This window comes from Enhydra lutris, unplaced genomic scaffold (genome assembly GCF_002288905.1).
Source record: "Enhydra lutris kenyoni isolate GAN:26980312 unplaced genomic scaffold, ASM228890v2 scaffoldscaffold14, whole genome shotgun sequence".
Classification (NCBI taxonomy): Eukaryota; Metazoa; Chordata; class Mammalia; order Carnivora; family Mustelidae; genus Enhydra; species Enhydra lutris.
In genome coordinates this window covers 39,604,872-39,628,130 of record NW_019154098.1, presented here as the reverse complement: position 1 = coordinate 39,628,130, position 23,259 = coordinate 39,604,872, and the positions used below count along the sequence as shown (strand labels likewise).

The window sequence follows — 23,259 nt, the reverse complement described above, 5'->3', positions numbered from 1 at the left end:
AAAATAATGTAACACTATATGTTAACTCTAATAGAATTTATTTATTTTTTTTTTAATTTTTATTTATTTATTTGATAGACAGAGATCACAAGCAGGCAGAGAGGCAGGCAGAGAGAGAGGAGGAAGCAGGCTCCTTGCTGAGCAGAGAGCCCGATGCGGGGCTCGATCCCAGGACCCTGAGATCACGACCTGAGCCAAAGGCAGCGGCTTAACCCACTGAGTCACCCAGGCGCCCCAAGACCTACACTTTATTTATTTATTTATTTTTTTTTAAAAGATTTTTTATTTATTTGACAGACAGAGATCACAAGTAGGCAGAGAGGCAGGCAGAGAGAGAGGAGGAAGCAGGCTCCCCGCTGAGCAGAGAGCCCGATGCGGGGCTCGATCCCAGGACCCTGGGATCATGACCTGAGCCGAAAGCAGAGGCATTAACCCACTGAGCCACCCAGGCGCCCCAAGGCCTACACTTTAAATGCTTCTTTATTTCTATATATAAACAGTTCAGCATTATGATTATAAAACAGGTCTAAGAGATGGTTAGACTGTATCATTGCAGGTGATTTTAATTTGACAGTTAAGACTGCTTAAGAGGTTAGCTACCAGGTTATACTTCAGTAGCTTGTTTTCTAGAATTCCAGGCTGTGTTTCAACTACAGAAATACATGTTTTTTGTCTCTCAGTTTTTTAAAAGATTTATTTATGTATTGGGGCGGGCTGGGGGTAAAGAGAGAGAGTGAGTCTGAGTCCTAGATAGACTCTGCACTGAGTGCAGAGCCCAACACAGCTCTGTTTCAGGACCCACGACCTGAGCTGAAACCAAGAGCGGGATGCTCAAGCCTCTGAGCCACCCAGGCGCGGTTGTCTTTAATATCTTACATTTTTTTTGCTTGGGGATGTTTTGAATATATTGCTATTTCGTTAGAAGATTTTCACTCTATAAAGTACAATGTAACAACCCTGTTCTTGAATTGGATACAAAATTTATAGTCTAGTGGGTGAGTCTGTTACAGACTCTGCACTTTGATTATCGAAGACATTGCGTTTATGAGTTTCCCTCTCATGAATTGCTGCAGGAATCAAGTGTTCTTGTATATATTAAAACTAAACAGGGAGTAAAGAATATAATCACTTCAAACAGTCATTCAAAGAAGCATATTTTATGGTAATCCAGGTTGTTGGAATAGGATGGTTACAATAAGGACTAACAGACCTAATGAATAGAGCCAATCAACACAGAGACTGTTGTTTGCTGTACAAAAAATTAATTAGCCATTTTGCACTTTATATCTTTTCCAAATGCTAATCTTCTGACCCTTTATTTTTTTAAAAGATTTTATTTATTTATTTATTTGACAGAGAGAGAGATCACAAGTACGCAGAGCAGCAGGAAGAGAGAGTGGGGGAAGCAGGCTCCCCACTGACCAGAGAGCCTGATTTGGGGCTTGATCCCAACACCCTGAGATCAGGACCTGAGCCGAAGGCAGAGGCTTAACCCACTGTGCCACCCAGGCACCCCCTCCTAACCCTTTAGTATGTGATACTTTTTCTTACTTCTTTTTTTAAGATTTTTTACTTTTAAGTAATGTCTGCACCCAGTGTGGGCCTCGGGTTTACAACCTTGAGATCGAGAGTCCCGTGCTCCACTGAATGAGCTAGCCAGGCAACCTTGTGATACTTCCTCTTAAGCAGAGTTTGTCTCCATAGCCTGTTCCAAAACAGGCTCTAGGTGAGGTCAGTCTCTTCATATTCAGAGATCCAGAATGTTCTTCAAGATGTGAAAGAGAGCATGCTTGTTTTCCTCAACCACATCCTCTACTTCCAAGTCTCCTGGAGGCTCTTTGGGCAGTATTTCTCTCTTCTGGCCTCGAGGCCTCTGGGGAACCAAACTTTGCCTTCTGTCCAATGTCCAGCTACTCATTGATCACATGGGCCCTGTATTCTGAGGGCATCAAATGGCGCCTCAAGCCTGAGAGTGATATTCAGAACAAAACCAAGTCCATTCGGAGAAATGAGCATGCTTCTGCTGGGGTGCCAGAGCAGTTTGCTTTTGCTTGCTCTGAACAGCCTTGAGGGTGGATAGCGGGAACACTCCCTTGGAAAGAATTCTGAGCATGCGCCAGGGGATTGGTTGGCCCATTCTTGCAGCTGGAGTCTGTAAACTGGGTGTGGTGGTTACTAGATAAAGCCTGCGGTGGCATTCATCATCAAAGGATCAATGATTAAGCCTCAGCTGAGAACTCAGACCTTGTGTGGGGTTTCCTCTGCTGGCTGAGCATGCTTGTTTGTGGAATGGAATTAATAATAGTCACACTTCATAGGGGAGCAAGACTGCTTCAGTGACAGAAGTTGGTATGTGTGGTGGTGGTGGTTTCTTGAGGAAGACATGTTCAAATGATGGCACTGTGGGCTACAAGGTGAATCAGGAGAAGCTCCTTGAATTGGGGGGAAAACATTTAAAAAATTTACCTGTTAAAATGTGGCTCTAATAAAAGGTACAACTTCCGTTTTACTGCTTAACCTTTTTCCCCTGAGTGTAACCTGGAGACAGCCCTTTGGTTTATTATAGCTTCAGCAGCGTAAAGCATCAGCTGTGATTATCATTCAGTTCAGAGGACTGACAAGAGTGGCTCATTTTTATGTCCTAGGACTGTCTCTTGATATACTCAATTCTTAGTCATTTAGTCTGATACCCTAAAATTAATTTGTGGTGTAATCTTTTGTCTCTCAAGATTTCTAGAAGTCTGTTACATTCTGGTGTTAATAATGTCATCTCCCTGTGAAATCTTTTAGCTTCTCCCTGAGCGAGTATAGCAGAATTCCTTTTCTCTGTGAAGGAAACATCCAGTTTGACTGTCGCCCCCACTAGACAGTAAGCTACCTTGTGTTTGCCATATGTATGTGATGCTTAGCATAGTGCTTGGCCTCTATTTCTTGCCTAATCATTTCTGAACAACTGAATGAATTACTTATTTATTTAAAGATTTTAGTTATTTATTTGACTGACAGAGATCACAAGTAGGCAGAGGCAGGGAGAGAGAGAGGAGGAAGCAGGTTCCCTGATGAGCCCGATGAGGGGCTCCATCCGAGGACCCTGGGATCATGACCTGAGCCGAAGGCAGAGGCTTCAACCCACTGAGCCACCCAGGCGCCCCAAAGAGAGTCAGTCTTAAGCAGGCTCCACACCTAGCACTGAGTCCCAGGTGGAGCTCAGTCTTAGAAACCTGAGATCATGACCTGAGCCAAAATCAAGAGTCAGACTAAGCCACCTCAGTTTAACTGACTGAGCCACCCAGGTACCCCTGCCATTATTAGCTTTAAATTTTTTTTTTTTTCAAATATTGGAGTATAAAAATTATCCAGCTGGGGCGCGTGGATGGAGCATGCTAGTCCTGGTCTTGGGGTCATGATGAGTTTGAGCCCCCACGTTGGGCATTGAGATTACTTAAAAAAATTTTTTTTAATTTGCCAATTATCTGAAAAGATCTGATTATAATGTATATTTTTTATTTTTAACTATTTTTACTGTATTGCACACATACACAAAATGCACCAAATACAAACAACTTGGTTATTGCTAAACAGTTATGTAAGTCTGACTCTTCTCTTAAAGGTCACCCTAGAGATGACAACATAAACCCTTGACTTTTTTTTTTTTTTTAAGATTTTATTTATTTACTTGACAGATCACAAGTAGGCAGGAAGGCAGGCTCAGAGGGGAGCAGAGAGCCTGTTGCGGGGCTCGATCTTTCTTCATACATCTTCATCCTTTTCTCTGACATCATTTTTCTTGTGCCCAACCAAACCCTTCAGTGCTTTCTTTACTGCTAAACTTATGGTAACACATTCCCTCAGTTCTGTCGAAAGGATAACTCATTCATTTTCTTGCGTATTGTCTAATGGGCTAAACTCATCTGCTGTGTTCTTGATTTGGCTACTGCAGTTTTTAATTCTAGAGCCTCTTTTTTTTTTTTTAATTAAAGATTTTTATTTATTTATTTGACAGATCACAAGTAGGCAGAGGCAGGCAGAGAGAGGGGAGGAAGCAGGCTCCCCGCTGAGCAGAGAGCCTGATGGGCGGCTGATCCCCAGGACCCTGAGATCATGACCTGAGCTGAAGGCAGAGGCTTTAACCCACTGAGCCACCCAGGCGCCCCTAGAGCCTCTTTATTTTCAAATCTGTCCTATCCTTTTTTTTCAATGCTGCTAGTTCCCTTCCAAAATTCTCCTGGTATTTTTTCTTTATCTCCTCGATTTTCATAAACATACCCACTTTAAAGGCATGCTCAGTAACTTCAGTGTCAAGAGTACCTATATTTCTCTTGTCTGTTTTTTTTGCTGATTCTTGTTCTGAGAGTCTTGTCTTTTCCTGTCTTCTGTATTCTGGACATTGCATTTGAAAAATTAAAAAAAATAATTCAAGACATAGGATGATTATCTTTCTGCACCAGGATTTTAATAGTTTTTTAGTAAGGGTCTAGCACCTGGGGAGTGGCTTAATCCACTTTCAAGACTCAGATGTTGCAAAGGTAGGCTGTGTCCCTATAAAGGTTTATCTCCTAGTTCACCTTCCTCCAGTGGTGAGACCCCCTCCAGGGTCTTAGGGTAAAGTCCTGGGGCATCTGCTCCCACCCCCACCTAGGAGGCCCTTAACTATCAAGTCAAGGCCCAGTGAGGCTGTCAGGGGTGCTACTCAGGCTCTTAGCTCCATCTGTCTTTTCCAGAATCAACAGATGCCCCTGGGGTATTTCTGCCTCTGCTGGATCTTGGACCAGTAATCTTCACTGCCTCTTTAGCTCTCATGCCTTCTCACAGAAGGCCTTCTCACAGTTGTGGGTATTTTATCCAGATTTCCTAGTTGTCCCCAGAGAGAAATTGGTTTGTGTTACTTACTTTGCATTATCAGAAGTGGCAGATCCCTTAATTACTATTACTTCATTTTTACTGACATTTCTCTCCTGAAATACCTATTTCCACGATTTGACCTGAATGCCTGGCCAAATTTACTTGTTGGTCTTCTTTTAATAATGTTTCTTTTTTTAATTTTTTTTTCAAATTTATTCGAGAGAGAGAGACAGAGTAAGAGAGCATGAGAGGAGACAGAGGGAGAAGCAGACTCCCCATGGATCTGGGAGCCCGATGTGGGATTCGATCCCAGGACTCCGGGATCATGACCTGAGCTGAAGGCAGTCGCTTAACCAACTGAGCCACCCAGGTGCCCTAATAATAATGTTTTATAACATTTTATATTAAAAATATTTTTGAAGTTTTAATTATTCCTAATTCTAAAAGCAGTTTATGTTCATGTTAGGCACTCTGGAAAATACCCAAAAAAGGTACAATGGTAATTAAAGGTACAAGTTCTCTGCAAACCTAGTACCTGGTTTATATATAAAATTGTATGTTTAGTGTTCTTAGCCTGTGATTTACGTATATGAACATATCACATATAAATCATAGAATTGAAATAATAACTTTTAAAAAAAGATTTTACTTACTTATTTGACAGAGAAATCACAAGTAGGCAGAGAGGAGGTAGGCAGAGAGAGGAAGCGAAGCAGGCTCCCTGCTGAGCAGAGAGCCTGATAGCGGGGCTTGATCCCAGGACCCTGAGATCATGACCCAAGCCGAAGGCAGAGGCTTAACCCACTGAGCCACCCAGGTGCCCCAAATCATATAACATTTTTATATTTTAGTTTTCATTTAACATACTATGAACATTTTTTATTGTTAACACTTTTAGAAATACAATATTTAATGCTTAGGATTTTATTATTTGGTAGCAGTATTATTAAGCCATTCTCCTACTTTTGTTTCATGTTTTCATTATAGATAAGTATACAGTCATTTTTGGACAGCACTTTCTGTGTGAATTTCTGGTTGTTGTGTAATTATTATCTGAGTGGGTTTGAGTGTTACTAAGGTTCTCTTATTGAGGCTTTTAAAAAATGAGCTGATAATTACATTTAACATTTTCAGTTGTTTAAATGAAAGCTGTAGATATCACTATTCCTTTTTTTATTTTTTATTTTTAAAGATTTTATTTATTTGACAGATGAGAGGTAGGCAGAGAGAGAAGGGGAAGCAGGCTCCCTGCTGAGCAGAGAGCCCTACATGGGGCTCGATCCCGGATCCCAGGACCCTGAGGTCATGACCTGAGTCTAAGGCAGAGGCTTTAACCCACTGAGCCACCCAGGCGCCCCTCACTGTTCCTTTAGATGTGATATATGCTTTAAGGGTAAAGAGCATTTTCGATGCCTGGAGAATATACAAGGGCCTAACCATTTAAGTAATTGGACAGAAGTTGAATTTATTTACATATGGAAGTAATCATTGTCAAGAACAAGGAAAAATTACGGGACACCATGGGAACACTTTGTAAATAGAATGGGAACAGTTTGTACACGACCTACCAAAACAGACTAAGGAAGTCCAAGTGTAAGTGAGCATTAGCTGAACAAGATCATAAATATGCCTGCTCTTCTACGTTTACATCAGCGGTGGTAGTTACATAATCTGCTCCTGACAAGTCCTGGCATCGTCTTGGTTCTCGTTTGGGGTGACATTTCATTCTTAATCAGAACTGATGATTGGATGATTTTCATTTTTTCTCTTTCAGGAAGTACTTCTTAACCTGGGTTCTTAGGGCTTTGACATATTTTGACCTTCTCGTGTGGCTCTGTGTAGTAGCCACCATGGCTAGTCCTTTCCTGGCTCCTTTGCACAGACCTCAGTCCTCCAGGATCACGCTGTCACCCTACTGTTTTCACTGTATTCATCACCTGTGGCCTGCTGCATTCCCATCCCACAGTAGAGGTTTATGGCCCGGTAAATATGTGTCAGCACACATTTTTCTTTCTTTCTTTCTTTCTTTTTTTTTTAAGATTTTTATTTATTTGATAGAGAACACAAGTAGGCAGAGAGGCAGGCAGAGAGAGGAAGGGAAGCAGGCTCCCTGCTGAGCAGAGAGCCTGATGCGGGGCTCGGTCCCAGGACCCTGGGATCATGACCTGAGCTGAAGGCAGAAGCTTTAACCTACTGAGCCGCCCAGGTGCCCCAGCACACATTTTTCGAATGAAAGTTTCATTCTGTGATGAAAAGAGCATAGTGGTGACTAGTCTTCTGTGATTGGTAATGCCCTTATCATCACATCTTTGTTTTATCAATATCCCCTCTCTCTGGACTATTTTGTGAAGAACTAGGGCAGCTGGAAGGGCAGTCGGCCCCAGGACTGTGGTCTGTGGCTCCTGATGACTTGTGGTACAGGGGAGATGACGACAGTGAGCAGAGCAGCTGGGGCACAGCCGGGGACAGTAACCAGGGCCTACTGTGGAGCAAGAACATTGAACCAGTGGCCAGAGCTCTACTGTCAGGAGAGTTGAGATGTGTGCGGACTGAGCTGGGGAGAGCAGGAATGTCGCCAAGGCTGGGCATCAGGTGGTCAGAGCAAAACTGAGGGCAGGCCTGGGCACCAGAGGTGGGCTAAAAACAAGTGGAAAACACGATTCTTTGGACATCCTGGAAGTATTTTTCCAGCACAGTGTGTCTAAAATCAGCCTCCCCTTATTCTCTCTGTGATCTCCCTTGTATCTGGTAGTAAGGTATATCCCATTGGCCAGCCTTGAGATCTCGAGTTTTGTTGGCGTCCCATCATCTTCGCATTAGTCCTTCACGGTGGCTCTGCCTCCACTGGGAAAGGCCTCGGCGTTCCAACTGTGGCTCTTCCACACTAGGACCTGAGGTGAGGTCACTTAACCTCTGAAAGTTACCTGTGTGACCACAGTCTTGAGAATTGGAGGGAAGTGGAGAAACTCCTTGTGACCCCTCAGCCCACTGCTGGTGCAGTGCTCTGTAGCTCTGGGCCCACCTCCTGCTTCGCCTCCCCACCTCTTCTGGCTCGGCCTTCCCAACCACAGGACTCTCTGATCGAGGCTCATCCCAGCTCAGAAAGCTTCGTGGCATCTTCGTTAACTATGAGCATGAAGCCCCAGGCCCCTGTCCTGCTCCTAAGGACTCTCCGCTCTCTGGCCTCAGTCTGCATTTCTTTCCATTTCTTTTCTTTCTTTCCTCTTACTCTTCTTCTCCTTCTTCTTCTTCTTCTTTTTTTTTTTTTTTAACGATTTATTTGTTTATTTCAGAGAGAAAGAGAGCTAGCGAGCATGAGTAGGGGGAGGGCCAGAGGGAGAGGGAGACAAGCAGACTTCCCTTGAGCAGGAAGTCTGATGCAAGGCTTGATCCCCTGACCCCGAGATCCTGACCTGAGCTGAAACCAAGAGTCCCCTGCTCAACCAATGGAGCCACCCAGGTGTTCCCCCCCCCCCCCCCCCCCCTCCCCCCCCTGCCTGCACTTCTGTTCTCATGCCCTTAACACTTAACTTTGCGTGCTTTGTCCAGCCACATCGAGCTGCTTTGCCACATTCAGGACAGGCCCCTATCCAAGCGTCCCTACTCAGACTTGAAGGTGCTCTTTCCCACACCACTGCGGTTCCAAGACCTTGCTGTCTTTCCAGCCGCTGTCCACGTGCTCCCATCTCTGCCGCACCTCCCTGGGCCCCTGGTCTCAGCCTCAGGCTTCAGTAATTCCTTTCTCTGAGCTTCCATTCATCTTCCTCTGGACTCTTGGCATGCTTACTGCTGTATGTTTTGTGGTATTGGGGCACATGACTTACTAACCTCTCGTATTCTGAGTCCTGGTGAATTCTTCCCGAGCGCTTAGCACAGTGCCCATCTGTTGCAGTCAGTACTGTCGTAAGTCAGCGGGGCATGGGGATGGTAACACGCTGACGAAGGGCTGACAGATGCTCCACTGAGTCTTCTTAGCTCTGTTGGCAAACACGAGTTGACCATGTATGCCTGAGCTTTTTCTGGGCTCTCAGTTTGTTGCATTGGTCCATGTGTCCATTTTATGCTAGGGCTATGCTGTTTTGATGACTGTAAATTTGTAATAAAATATGAAATCAGGAAAAAGACAAACAGTCGATGGGTGCTTCGGAGCTAAAAGGACAGGAAAGCAGCAGCGTCGCACTGGCCTTGATTGGCGGACAGCTCGAGTTCCCAGCCAGCCACGAGCCTTTTTGTGGTTGCTGTTGAGCTGGGAAGAGGCAAGCCAGCTGACTTGAGTGGCCGTTATATGCCAGTCACCCTCCTAGATGTTTTACTTGATTCACTCATTTGAACCCCAGTCAGATTGCATTCTTCCCTTTCTTAATTAACTCTTCATTGGCTTCTTGTTAACACTTAGAATAAAGTCCAAGCTGTATCACTAGCCCTGCAGAATCCCTAAACATGTCCTGCCTTTCCTTAACAGGACGCTTGTACCCTGCCTCCTCACTTCACCCCTCCCTAAGGCTTTGCCTACGAATCCCAGGTCTGTCTGTCTTTTGAAACCTTAAAACCCACCCGTTAAGGTAGCTGTGAATTTGCTGTCTTTGTGTGGTGCCTTTTTCAAAAACACATTCTTAGGTTGTTTCATCTGGTTTTATATCTGTCCATAATCTTTGGGCTCTCTTTTGCAGAGACAAGAGTACAGAGGGAATGAAATGCCAAGAAAACTGGACAGTGTGTATAAAAGCTCACTTTGCCAAATACGACATGCCAGTTGTGGGAGTGCTCGTGCCTTCCTTCAAGCTTTAGATGTGTTCTGAAAAGCTTTCTTCAAGTAGAGTTCTGCTAACCACATTCCCTTTAAGATGGGCTATGAAGTTTCTTGTATCTCTGAAGGGAAACAAGAAACTTGTAGTTCTAATAACCACAGTGGAGAGGGAGATTGGTGGATAGCAGTAGGATGGACACTGACTCGTCACTATCTACCCTTCTGCCTTGGTGTCTCAGTTGGTTGGACGACTGCCTTCGGCTCAGGTCATGATCCTGGAGTCCTGGGATCGAGTCCCACATCGGGCTCCCAGCTCCATGGGGAGTCTGCTTCTCCCTCTGACCTTCTCCTCACTCATGCTCTCTCTCACTGTCTCTCTCTCAAATAAATAAATAAAAATCTTTAAAAAAAATTTTTTTTTTTAACCACATGCTTGTATTTATTTTTATTAGCTTTATATATATGTATGTACATAGAGGTACATGTATATATGTATTAGTTTTACATACATATAATGTATGTATGTATACTCTGTGACATTGCTATTCATTCTCATTATTTTAATTTTTTTTCAAAAAGCAGTCAGACCATATGAGACAGTTTGGAAAAAAAGAGGAAGAAAAATAATTATTCCAAATCCTACAATAATTCTAAAACAACCTTGGTATTGCCACTGAAAAATGAATTCTGGGGCACCTGAGTGGCCCAGTCGGTCGAGCGTCTGAGTCTTGATTTTGGCTCAGGTTATGATCTCAGTCTCCTGGAGTCAAGCCCCATGTTGGGCTCACTCCTCAGTACAGAGTCTGCTCTTCCCTAGCCCCCTCCTCCATCCCACCCTGCTCTCCCTCTCAAATGAATGAATGAAAGAATGAATGAATGAATGAATGGAACGTTTAGGGGGAAAAAAAGAAAAACAAATTCTGGGGTAGATGTTTTGTAGAACAAACAAACCTGACACTCCCCTTGAACCTTTTCTGTAAATAGGTATACCAAATTATAGTAGGATATTCCTTTATTTACTGTTGTTAGTAAATGAATTTCCTCCATAATCTTCATGGTTATTCATTTTCTCCTCCCCATTTTGACAAGAGTAAAACTCCAGAAAAAGACACCCCAGTCTCGTCTCAGGCCTCACCTATGCTCTCCCCACAACTGCCCCCCAGCCCCGCCACAGCTGGTACACCTGCCCACAGCGGGTACACGTGCGCAGCATGTGGCAAGGGCAGTTAGGAAGAACAAAGGAAATAGAAATGCAGGAGTAGAAGAGCCAGAATTTCCTAGTTGGTCGGATGTGGGGATAAGGAAGATGGTAAGCCCAAAGATGACCAGGTTCCAAGTATAAACAGGAGGCTAAGAGATTGGGTTTTGGAATTAAAAATCCCTGGATTCAGATCCCATTTCTGCAGATCGTTAGTGGTCTGATCTTCAGTAATGTTCTTTGCCCCCAAGCCTGTTTCCTCGTCTATAACATGGGGATAATGTAGTGCCGGGGTCACTAGGTCATTGGACGGCTTAAGAGAGAGACTCCACGTACAGCACTTAGCGTAGTGCCTGAGTGTTTTCTACTTTTAATTATTAATGGTGATGGTATTTTTTTTTTTAAGAGAGAACATAAAAAGAGGAGCAGAGTTGGGAGATGGTGAGGGAAGGTGATTTCCGTTCAGACGATCTAAGTTTGAAGTACCCAAGGGACGTGTGTATTCTGCGGTATCCGGAAGGCAGAGCCTTGGGCCTGGGGTGGAAAGGGGCTCACCTGTGCTGCAGTGGGGGGTTGGATCCTGGCTCTGCTGCCGTGGTTTTGTACCATTCTCTGACTCTTGTGTCCTAGCTGGTCTCAAAACTCACATTGTCTGACCCTGTGGAAATGTTGGATCACCTGGAAAGACTAGTGGTTGCTTATCAGAGCGCACTTGGCTAACTGGAGTCTGTGTGTGTTTCCCACCTTGTTGGGCGTCAGGACTGCTGTGTGTGTCCGGATGGGTTGCTCACCTGCTCTAGGGTTTCCGCCCCGCGGTGGCAGGAGGTGAAATCTGCTGCCCTTCCCTGGCTCCCAGGATGTCCTCAGGCACCCTGGGGGTGGTGGTGGTGGGGGTGGGGGTCGTAGGGTTGGATGGGGGACCCTCTGCTGATGTTAAATTCCATGTGGTCAGTTTAAGTTCTTATGATAGGGACCATTTCCTGGGGTGCTTACTTCTCTCCCTGCAGGTCATCAACGCTGTGGTGCTGCTGGTTCTGCTGAGCTCTCTGGCGGACCCGGACCAGTACCACTTCTCAAGTTCTGAGCTGGGAGGCGACTTTGAGTTCATGGATGATGCCAGTAAGTACATCAGATAGCAGCTGTCGTGGCTCTTCGGGTATTTTTCAAGGGCGGGGAATCCTGCCGCCAGGTCTTCCTGTTAAATTACAAATATTGATTCGTGGGCCCATTTGAACTGATACTTCCCTTTCTTTCCGTCGTTACAAATCAGATCAACAGATACTTACGTGCTGCTTGTGCTCTGCTGCTGTTCTAAGTGCAGGAGTCTAAGTAGATGTCTCTTTTCCTTTTTTTTTAAATTAAAATTTTTTAAATATTTTAATAAACATACAATGTATTTTTATCCCTAGGGGTACAGGTCTGTGAATCGCCAGGTTTACACACTTCACAGCACTTAGCATAGCACATACCCTCCCCAATGTCCATAACCCCACCCCCCTTTCCTGACACCCCTACCCCCTTCCTTTTTTTCACCCCACCTTACATTAATTTTCTTTGTTTAAAGAAAGTTAATTTTTTAAATTACTGCTTTGTTGTTTTTTACCCTGGGCCTTTTTAGCCTTTAAAAAAAATTTTTTTTAATTTTTTAAAAAAGATTTTATTTATTTATTTGATAGAGATCACAAGTAGGCAGAGAGGCAGGCAGAGGAGAGGAGGAAGCAGGCTCGCTGCTGCGTAGAGAGCCCGATGTGGGGCTAGATCCCAGGACCCCGGGATCATGACCTGAGCTGAAGGCAGAGGCTTCAACCCACTGAGCCACCCAGGTGCCCCATAGCCTTTTTTTTTTTTTTTTTAAATAAGATTTTATTTATTTGTCAGAGACACAGTGAGAAAGGGAACACAAGCAGGGGGAGTGGGAGAGGGAGAAACAGGCTTCGCCTGGAGCAGGGAACCCAACACGGTGCTTGGTCCCAGGACCCTGGGATCATGACCTGAACCAAAGGCAGGTGCTTAATGACTGAGCCACCCAGGTGCCCCCACCTTTTGGCCTTTTTTTTTTTTTTTTTAAGATTTTATTTATTTATTTGACAGAGAGATCACAAGTAGACGGAGAGGCAGGCAGAGAGAGAGAGAGAGGGAAGCAGGCTCCCTGCTGAGCAGAGAGCCTGATGTGGGACTCGATCCCAGGACCCTGAGATCATGACCTGAGCCGAAGGCAGCGGCTTAACCCACTGAGCCACACAGGCACCCCCCTTTTGGCCTTTTTAAGAGGATGTGGAGTAAATGGCAGGAAGCAGGGTCATAAGGATCATGCATATCTATCTCATTGGTTCTTCTCTTATGTTTCTGTATTTACTTTTCTTTTAGGAGATGATCATTCTCTGTTACAGAAGCTCTGTTGCTCATTATTTGGTGGACTTGGGCCTTTTTCCAATAAGTAGAAACATACACAGGAATGTGGATGTGTGATAGACCAGAAGCTTTAAGGTCATAGACACCTGAACATTTTATAATTATAGTCATGCTGTGTCCACACTGCCTGAAAGGGGCAGTGTTGTGCATAATCCCAAACAAAAGATCATGCAAATGTAATTGTCATTGGCTTTGGAGAACTGTAAATGCATTTTAAGAAAAAGGTTGGGGCAAAATGAGTAAGGTGGGGAGACAGTGACTCAAGGTACAGTTTTGGGATAGATTGGGAACATTCAGAAGACTGTGAGGCTTGTGGGTTCTGTTCCCAGGGTGAGAACATCGCTGTTCGGTGGCTTTTAGTAATTCAGCGGTTATGCATTGATGTGTGTTTTATGCAGATCCCTTTCACTGCTGAGAGAGGAGGATGCATTTAGGAGACTGGTGCATGAGTATAGAGGTCTGGAGACTAGTTTGGGGGTGTTTCCCTGTGATCCAGGCTGCACTGAGGATGGGGAAGAGGGTGGGTTTTGGAGGTAGGATTGATAGACCTTGTTAATGTGGGTGAGGAAGGGAGGGAGGAATCAGACGATCCCTGTTTTCCAGCTTGAATAAAAGACTGATCTCTAGGGGGAAGAGAGTCTGGGTTCAGGAGATGAGTACTTATCTAGGGAGGGATCTTGGCTTCGCTTTGAGTAACTCAGCGAGGTGGTTAGGAATCTGTGCTCTGAAGCAGAAGACCTTAGTTTGAATCCTGACTGTGCCATATATTAAATGTGTTAACATGGGGCTAGTCAGTTACCTTTGTGTGCCTTCCATTCCCCCACTAAGAGATAGGGCTGATTATAGTATCTGCCTCGTGGGATTGTCGTGGTGATTAAATCAGTTAGTACACGAAAAAAAACCCACATAGAATGGGGTCTGGCCCATAGTAAATGCCCAGTATATTTTGCTCTTTTACTAACCATTCTTACTTAGGTGTGTTGCAGCTAAAACACGAGCTGTGGAGAGATCAAAAAGGTGGTTGGGGGGGGGCACCTGGGTGGCTCAGTTGGTTGGGCTACTGCCTTCAGCTCAGGTCATGATCCTGGAGTCCTGGGATCGAGTCCCACATCAGGCTCCCAGCTCCAAGGGGAGTCTGCTTCTCCCTCTGATCTTCTCCCCTCTCATGCTCTCTCTCACTGTCTCTCTCTCAAAGAAATAAATAAAATCTTAAAATAAATAAATAAATAAATAAATAAATAGGTGGTTGGGTATGTGACTCTGTAACCCAGAACCCCGACGTCCGGGCTGATGTAAATTTGAGGACATCAGCCTAGAAATGGTATTTATGTTAAGGACATAGTGAAGGGGAAAAAGGAAAAGGAAGGGGTACCGGATTGAGCCCTGGAGAAGCCCATCAGTAGAGGCCAGGACAGGAGCCCGGGAGCAAACTGGTAATGGAATAAGCAGAAAACCAGGAGACGCTTTTCTCTTCTCTATTTTTTTTTTCCTTCTCTTTTCTTCTCTCTTTTCTCCGCTCCTCTTTTCTTGTTTCTTCTCTCTTTTTTTTTGTTTCGTTGAAGATTTCTTTATTTTAGATTTTAGAAAGAGGGAAAAGAGACAGCATGAACTGGGGGAGGGGAGCGCGCAGAGGGAAAGGAACAAGCCGACTCCGTGCTGAGCGTGGAGCCCGATGTGGGGCTCAGTCTCCTGGGCCCTGAGATGATGACCTGAGCCAAAACCAAGCGTTGGATGCCCGGCCTGCTGAGCCACCCAGGCGCCCCCGGGAGACGCTTTCTGTCACCTTCTACCACCGTAACTTTGTGATCTGTCCGAAAGAGTCAGGACATTATATTCTCCTGGGGTGTGGGACCTTGTCAGACTGAGACGGGACTTCTGCTATAACATTGCTGCTCCTCATGATTTTGAATAACCCTGTTACTCTTACGGATTCTTCCAAAAAGGATAATGAGTTCCATTAATATTAAATTAATATCTCTGCCTTCCTTCCCCTGAGCTAAGACTATGTAAGCTATAGACAGAATGTTTGGTTGACATTTAAAAACAAATTATCGTTTCGCTGTTTCCAGTAGCGGGATTCCATTTCTAAAGTAATTGAGGTTAGAAAAGGAAGTTTTAAATGATACAGCTATAGTATTCTCTGGACCCTATAGTAATACTATATGCCTTGATCTAATTGCCAGAGATTAAGCTGGGTAATGAGTCGCTGACAGTATAGGCTTAATTTAGCTGACTTAAATGACTTGCTGGTACTTAAGAGTTTAAAATAGTAGTTGTTCTCTAATGTCCTGGATATTAATTCCAGTGCATTGGAGGTTTCTCTCATATGTCATATATTTAAAAGAAGTGAATGAAGAGTTTGTAATTATTGTTAGGACTCTATCAGTCATTTAAGTTACATGTTATAAAAAGGTACAGAAGAGTGGATAGTGACTTGAGTGAGTCTTTTTTTTTTTTTTTTTAACTTTTTTTGCTTACATTCCTTTTCATATGGTTAGATCGGCTTTTTTTTTTTTTTTTTTTAAACAGGACATTTTATTTTATTTCTTTTTTCTTTTTCTTTCTTTTTTTTTAAGATTTTATTTATATAACAGAGACACAGCGAGAGTGGGAACACCAGCAGGGGGAGTGAGAGAGGGAGAAGCAGGCTTCCCATGGAGCAGGAAGCCCGACTCGGGGCTCAATCCCAGGATCCTGGGATCATGCATGACCTGAGCCAAAGACAGACGCTCAATGACTGAGCCACACAGGTGCCCCTGGATCTCCTTTTTAAAAAAGATCGATATTTATTTGAGAGAGAGAGAGAGCAGGAGCAGGGGAAGAGGGAGAAGGAGAAGCAGACTCCTTCCTGAGACTCCCTGGGATCATGACCTGAGCCAAAGACTAATGCTTGACTGACTGAGCCACCCAGGTGCCGCAGCCCCCCCCCCCCCCCCCGCCCCACTTTAATGTGGAGCTTGAACTCACGACCTTGAAATCAAGACCTGAGCTGAGATCAAGAGTCAGATGCCTAATCCACTAAGCCACCTAGGTGCCCCATCTCCTTTTTAAAACAAATTTTATAGGTCAAAGTTCATTGTGTTTGACAAGCCTTTCTGTATTTAACTCACACATGGATAGAATTAAATAATTCTTGAAATGGGTACAAGCAATTGCTTTAAATAGCAATTTTAAGTTGATATCTTCTTGGAGTGGTGGTGGTGATATGCAGATTTTATCCAGGACAGAGCGGGAATGTGTTTCACTTTTCCATATGGTATTTTCCTAAAATAATATGGTAGAATAAGATTTATTATTTACATCGAAACAAGGCATATGGGAGAATCCTCTAGGATAAAGAAAGTAGGATTTCTCTTTAAAAAAAAAAAAAATCTGGCCCTTTAACATTTGTATTTTTATATATGTTATATGATGCAAAAATAATACATATTTATAATTTATAAATAAATATTTTTATGCCCCCCCCCCCCAGTTGACTACACTAAGAAAGCATGAGGAACTGTCATAGGTTGGAGGAAACTAAAGAGACACAACTAAGTGTAGTACGAGATCCTGGATTGGATTCTGCAACAGAAAAAGGACGATAAAAAGGAGACGTGTAAAGTTCACACAATTTTTGTAGTTTAATTAATAATATTATAAAAGTGTTAATTTTCCTGTTGTTTGTTTTTTTTTTTAAGATTTTTATTTATTTATTTGACAGAGATCACAAGTAGGCAGAGAATCAGGCAGAGGAGAGGTGGAAGCAGGCTCCCCACAAGCAGAGAGCCCGATGTGGGACTTGATCCCAGGACCCCAAGATCATGACCTGAGTCAGAGGCAGAGGCTTTAAACCACTGAGCCACCCAGGCGCCCCAAGCATCTGACTCTTGGTTTTGGTTCAGGTCATGGTCTCAGGATTGTGAGATTGACCCCTGAGTTGGGCTCCCCACTGGGTGTTCAGTCCGCTTGGGATTCTCTGTCTCCTTCCCCTGCTGTCTGTATCCCCCCCAACATGTGCATGCCTCTCTCTCTCATTAATTAATTAAAATCTAAGAAATTGGAAAGCCCAAAGAATGATTGGCTAGGGCTTTCCATATGGCTCTTTTTTTTTTTTTTTAACTTTTAAAGATTTTATTTATTTATTTGGCAGAGATCACAAGTAGGCAGAGAGGCAAGCAGAGAGAGGGGGGGGGAAGCAGGCTCCCCGCTGAGCAGAGGCCCGATGTGGGGCTTGATCCTAGGACCCTGAGATCATGACCTGAGCCGAAGGCAGAGGCTTAACCTACTGAGCCACCCAGGCACCACTCTATATGGCTCTTGACATCACAGAGTAGAGCTCTCCTTGCTCTGTCATTTGGAGAGGATCCCAGGCTGCCTGCCTGCTGTCTATTCACATACCCCCATAGAAGCCTGGCAGTCCGTCTGCGCAGCTTGTCCACTGTGCATAAGGATCCCCGCAGTCTTGAAGTAGACATACCCATGCAGCAGCTGGGGAAGTAGAGCCATAGGAACCTTCCTGGCCCTTTACTTTCATTATCCATCGTCCACCCTCCACCCTCCCATCTGTATATTTACCTTTTAAATCATGTGGCTCAAAAGGTTGCATATTCTACACATTGACCACCTCTTATTTTATTTTTTAAAGATAATTCAATGAACATTGTCAAGGGAGATTTTTTTAACTAAGATGTAGATGTACGAAGACCACTAGGGATAATGAAGTGACATGGATAATCAAAGCCACAGAGACTGTCCTAGACCTGAAGGAGTGGTGGGAGGCTGTGGTTACTGGATCTGGGAATGAGAGACTCTTACAGGGTTAACCTCTTCTTTAGGATGAGTGGCCTCTGGTCTAGGGCCACAGCCAATCCAAGGCACCCTCTCCTTGCCTCTGCTCTCCTGTCTGGACTCCTGACTGCAATCCAGTCAGGCCAGAGGGCACGGGAGGCTGCTGATAGCCCATGCAGGTCTGCCTTTCTGGGCCAGAGAACCGGATGGTGAAAGGCCAATGAAGACGTCTGAGAACAATCATTCACTCGCTTACCTGGGTGTTCACATAACTTGACTGTTTGGCTTGGTGCGCATTTCCCCACTTTACCTACAGGAGTAAGGAACTTTGTTAATGGGGTATCTGGGTGGTTCAGTCGTTAAGCATCTGCCTTCGGCTCAGTTCATGATCTCTGTGTCCTGGGATTGAGCCCTGCATTGGACTCCAGGTTGTCAGGAAGCCTGCTTGTATTGCTTCTCTCGCTGTCTCTCCCTCAATAAAATCTCACCCCTCCCTCCCAAAACTTTGCTAAGTGTCTTTTTTAAAGTTACGTACGTTAAGCCAGGATGTCTGGGTGGTTCAGTCAGTTAAGTGTCTTCCTTCTGCTCAGGTCATGATCTCCGGGTCCTGGGACCTAGTGCCACATGGGGGGCTCACTGCTCAGTGGGGAGCCTGCCTCTGCCTCTGCCTCTGCCTGCAGCTCCCCCTACTCGTGCACATACTCTCTCTGTCCAATAAATAAGTAAAATCTTTAAAAATCTATAAAATTAGAGTCAGTTCTTTTTAAAAAAAAAGGTTTATTTATTTGAGGGAGAGAGGGAGAGAGCGAGTGGGCAGGGGAGGGGCAGAGGGAGAGAAAGAATCCTGAAGCAGATTCCTGGCTAAACTTGGTGGAGCCAGAGCCAGTGTCCGTGCTGGCTTGATCTCACAACCCTGAGATCATGACCTGAGCTGAAACCAGGATGAGTTGAGTGCTTAACCAACTGAGCTGCTCCATGTGCTCCCCCTGCAGATTTCTTTGATTGGTTTGAGGTTCCAGGTTGGACAGGGAGTGCGCAGGAACCAGAAGTACTCGCTCAAGCATCCCATACTCTTCCTTCTGTGTTCTTTCCCCCCTGCAGCTTCTCCGATGATGAATTTTGTTGTTGCTGTTTGAGTTCTAATGTGTTTGAAATCAGCATGTGCTCTACCATTTAGCATGGGTTTAGTGTGAGGATCTTGTTTTTTCTCCACATCTTTTTTTTTTTTTAAGATTTTATTTATTTATTTGACAGACAGAGATCACAAGTAGGCAGAGAGGCAGGCAGAGAGAGAGGAGGAGGAAGCAGGCTCCCTGTAGAGCAGGGAGCCCGATGCGGGGCTCGATCCCATGACCCTGGGATCATGACCTGAGCCGAAGGCAGAGGCTTAACCCACTGAGCCACCCAGGTGCCCTCTCCACATCTTTATTTTGAAAAAATTCAAACCTTTCAGAAAAGTTTCATGTATAATGAATATCTACCTTGCTTTTTTCATTAGTAATAATTTGGAGTTTTTATTTTTTATAGAATTATCTCTCTTAAATAGTGACTAGGTATAAAACAGTATTTTTTTTTAAGATTTTATTTATTTATTTGACAGACAGAGATCACAAGTAGGCAGAGAGGCAGGCAGAGGAGGAAGCAGACTCAATGCTGAGCAGAGAGCCCGATGCGGGGCTTGATCCCAGGACCCTGGGATCATGACCTGAGCCGAAGGCAGAGGCCTTAACTCACTGAGCCACCCAGGCGCCCCGGTATTTTTTTTTTTTTTTTTTTTAATTCATTTGAGAAAGTAAATGCCAGCGGCGGGGAGGGTCAGAGGGAGAGAAAGAAGCAGACTCCCCACTGAGCAGGGAACCCTGATGTGGGCTCAGGGGCTGGATCCCCAGACCGTGCGATCATGACCTGAGCCAAAGGCAGACGCTTAACTGACTGAGCCACCCAGGTGCCCCAGTATAAAACCGTATTTACGGAATACCAAATAACTTGTGTACCCGCCGCTCATTTTAAGAAGTTAAACTTTTACTTTACTTTTGAAAGAGTCCAGTGGGTCCCTTCCTGATGCATATGCTTTCCTCTGATCTCAGAGGTAGCCATTTACTGAACTGTTGACCATCTCTTTGCCTTTCTTAGTAGAAGTACACATACATTTGTATCACTAATTGATCTACTATTTATTTTCATGCTGAATCATAGACTGGATTCACATAGTCTGCCTCCTGAGACTTGCTTTTTCAGTTTTATTGTGTTGATGAGAAAGTTACTCAGACACTTGTTAAAGATGGTAAGGACAACTTTAGTCAAGAGGGGTTGTGCAGTAGGGAAAGGAGGTCAAGCTCAACTCCGCCTCCAGCAAGGATGAGTGAAGTGGGATAGCCATGGGGCAGGTGGGGGTCGGTGGATAGAAATTGACTGAGCAGAAACAGCAAGGCCGGAGAGATTGTTGCTAGATAGCTCAATAGGACTCTTGCCGAAGGCAAACCAGAGTGGCACGTTGTAGAGGCTGGGGGATGAGGAATTTGATCAGATACCAGGATGATCCAATACCAAGGAGAAGGGTTTTCAGTGAGCTGAGTCAGCAGGATTATTGCTGAAACTAGACGGGATAGGCCATGGGCAGGGCAGAAGGTGTTTTGAGGAGAGAGTTGTTGTGTGTCTTCATCTGTCTGGGGAGTCGTTTTGCTTCCAGCACCACGCTGCAAGGAAGTCTGGAAGATGCAGATTGTAGCTTTCTAGCCTCTGCAGAATAGGCATACCCACTAGAAGGTGGGAGTGAATGCTCAGTGCCAGTTCCCCACTGCTGACATGCTATAGCGTACGGTGAGCCTGATCTGTCCTCCTTTTTCAGAAATCTTCCAACTATTCTTTTGTTTTTTCTCCTATGCTTAAGCATCAACTTATCCAGTTCTCAGGCAGTTCTGTTGCATATTTGTTAATAACAGATGTTAAACTTACTGATAAACCTAGGGAGAAGTGATACCTTACATGTGGTATTTTGTCTAGTTACACGTTTTTTTTAAAAATGGCATTATTGAGGGGTGCCTGGATGGCTCAGTCGTTGACCTGAGCTGAAGGCAGATGCTTATGATCCCAGGAGCCCTTCATTGGGTTCCCAGGTTGGCAGGGAGTCTGCTTCTCCCTCTCCCACTCTACCTGCTTGTGTTCTCTCGCTGTCTCGCTCTCTGTCAAATGAATAAAATCCTTAAAGAAAAAAAAATGGCATTGTTGAGGTAATAATTTATATACCATAAACTTAATCCATTTAAAATGTACAAGTCAATGAGTTTTAGTGAATTTACAGAGATATGTGACACTTTTTTAAAATACCTGATTACAAGGGTGCCTGGCTGGCTCAGTTGTTAAGCGTCTGCCTTTGGCTCAGGTCATGATCCCAGGGTCTCCTGCTCAGCGGAGAGCCTGCTTCTCCCTCTCCGACCCCCCTGCTTGTGTGCCCTCTTTCACTGTGTCCCTCTCTGTCAAATAAATAAATAAAATCTCAAAAAAAAAAAAATCTGATTACAGGGGCACCTGGGTGGCTCAGTTGATTAGTATCTGACTCTGATTTTTAGCTCTGGTCATGATCTCAGGGTTGTGAGATGGAGCCCTGTGTTGGGCTCCACACTGGATGTGGAGACTGCTTAAGATTTTCTCTCTCCCTTTGCCCCACTCCCGCCCAGGCTTAAATGCTGTCTAAAAACAAGTTAGTAAATAAAAAATGAAAATGTCTGGTTACAACTTACAACTTAATAGTTAATACAGATCTTTTTCTTCTGCAGTGTCCCATGAGTAATGTTTCCAAAACTTTTTCTATATGTATAGATTGTACGTGTTTCTATTTTTTTATTAGTTTTTTTAAAATTTTAGTTCCAGTATTTAAATATACAGTATTATAATATCCATACAATACCCAGTGCTCATTACAAGTGTTCTCCTTAATCCCCATCACCTGTTTAACCCATTCCCTCATCCTCTTCCCCTCGTAACCATCAGTTTGTTCACTACAGTTGAGAGAGTCCGTTTCTGGGTTTGTCTCTCTCTCTGTCTCTCTGTTTTCCTTTGCCCATTTGTTTTGTTTCTTAACTTCCACATGTGAGTGAAGTCATAGGGTATTTTTCTTTCTGTAACTGACTTATTTCACTTAGCATTATACTTTCTGGCTCCATCCATGTTGTTGTAAACAGGCAAGATATTAACTCTTTTTCGTTGAGTAATACTCCTTTGTATATATGCCAAATTGTCTTTATCCATTCATCAGTTAATGGACACTTGGCTGCTTCCACAATTTGGCTATTGTAGGTAATGTAGGTAAACATAGGGGTGCATATATCCCTTTGAATTCTTTTTTGTGCTTTTGGGGTAAACACCCAGTAGTGCCATTACTGGATCTCAGGGGAGTTCTGTTTTTAACTTTGAAGAACCTCCATACTGGTTTCCTCAGTGGCTGCACCAGTTTGCATCCCCACCAGCAGTGCACGAGGGTTTCCTCACCAACACTTGTTGGTCCATATGTTGCTGACTTTAGCTATTCTGACTGGTGTGAGGTGGTATCTCACTCTGGTTTTGATTGCATTTCCCTGATGATGAGTCACGTTAAGCATCTTTTCATGTGTCTGTTGGCCATCTGGATGTCTTTGGGGAAATGTCTGTTCGTGTTGTTGCGCATATTTTAATTGGATTATTTGTTTTTTGGATGTTTAGTTTGATAAGTTCCTTTTTTAAGATACTAATTCTTTATCGAATATGTGATTTGCAGATACCTTCTCCCGTTTTTAGTTCAGTTCTTGTTGCACTGTGCAGAAACTTTTTATTTTGACATAGTCCCAGTAGTTTATCTTTTGCTTCCCTTACCTCAGGAGATGTATCTAGAAAAAGCGTTGGCTACAGCCAATGACAGGGAAATTACTGCCGGTGTTCTCCTCAAGGATTTTTATGGTTTCAGGTCTCACATTTAGCTCCTGATCCATTTTGAGTTATCTTTGCATATGGTGTAAGAAAGTGGTCCAGTTTCATTCTTTTGCATGTAGCTGTCCAGTGTTCCCAACACCATTTGTTGAAGAGACTGTGTTTTTTCCATTAGATATTTTCTGCTTTGTTGAAGATTAATTGACCATATAATTGTGGTTTTATTTCTGGGTTTTCTATTCTGTTCTGTTGATCTATGGGTCTGTGGTTGTGCCAGTACTATATTATGTAGTATAATTTGAAGACTGGAATGGTGATGCCTCCAGCTTTGTTTTTCTTTTTCAAGATTGCTTTGGCTATTTGGGATCTTTTGTGGTTCCATATAAAT

At 44.0% G+C, this 23,259-nt stretch overlaps 1 protein-coding gene across 1 annotated transcript in view; it reads left to right on the top strand.

Annotated features, from left to right (window-relative positions):
* LOC111146492 (lysosomal protein transmembrane 4 beta) overlaps positions 1-23,259 on the top strand; it is an 84,069-nt gene that overhangs the window by 23,264 nt on the left and 37,546 nt on the right. Inside the window, 1 exon segment of the mRNA XM_022502039.1 lies at positions 11,795-11,906. Coding sequence (XP_022357747.1) covers positions 11,795-11,906 — 112 coding nt within the window.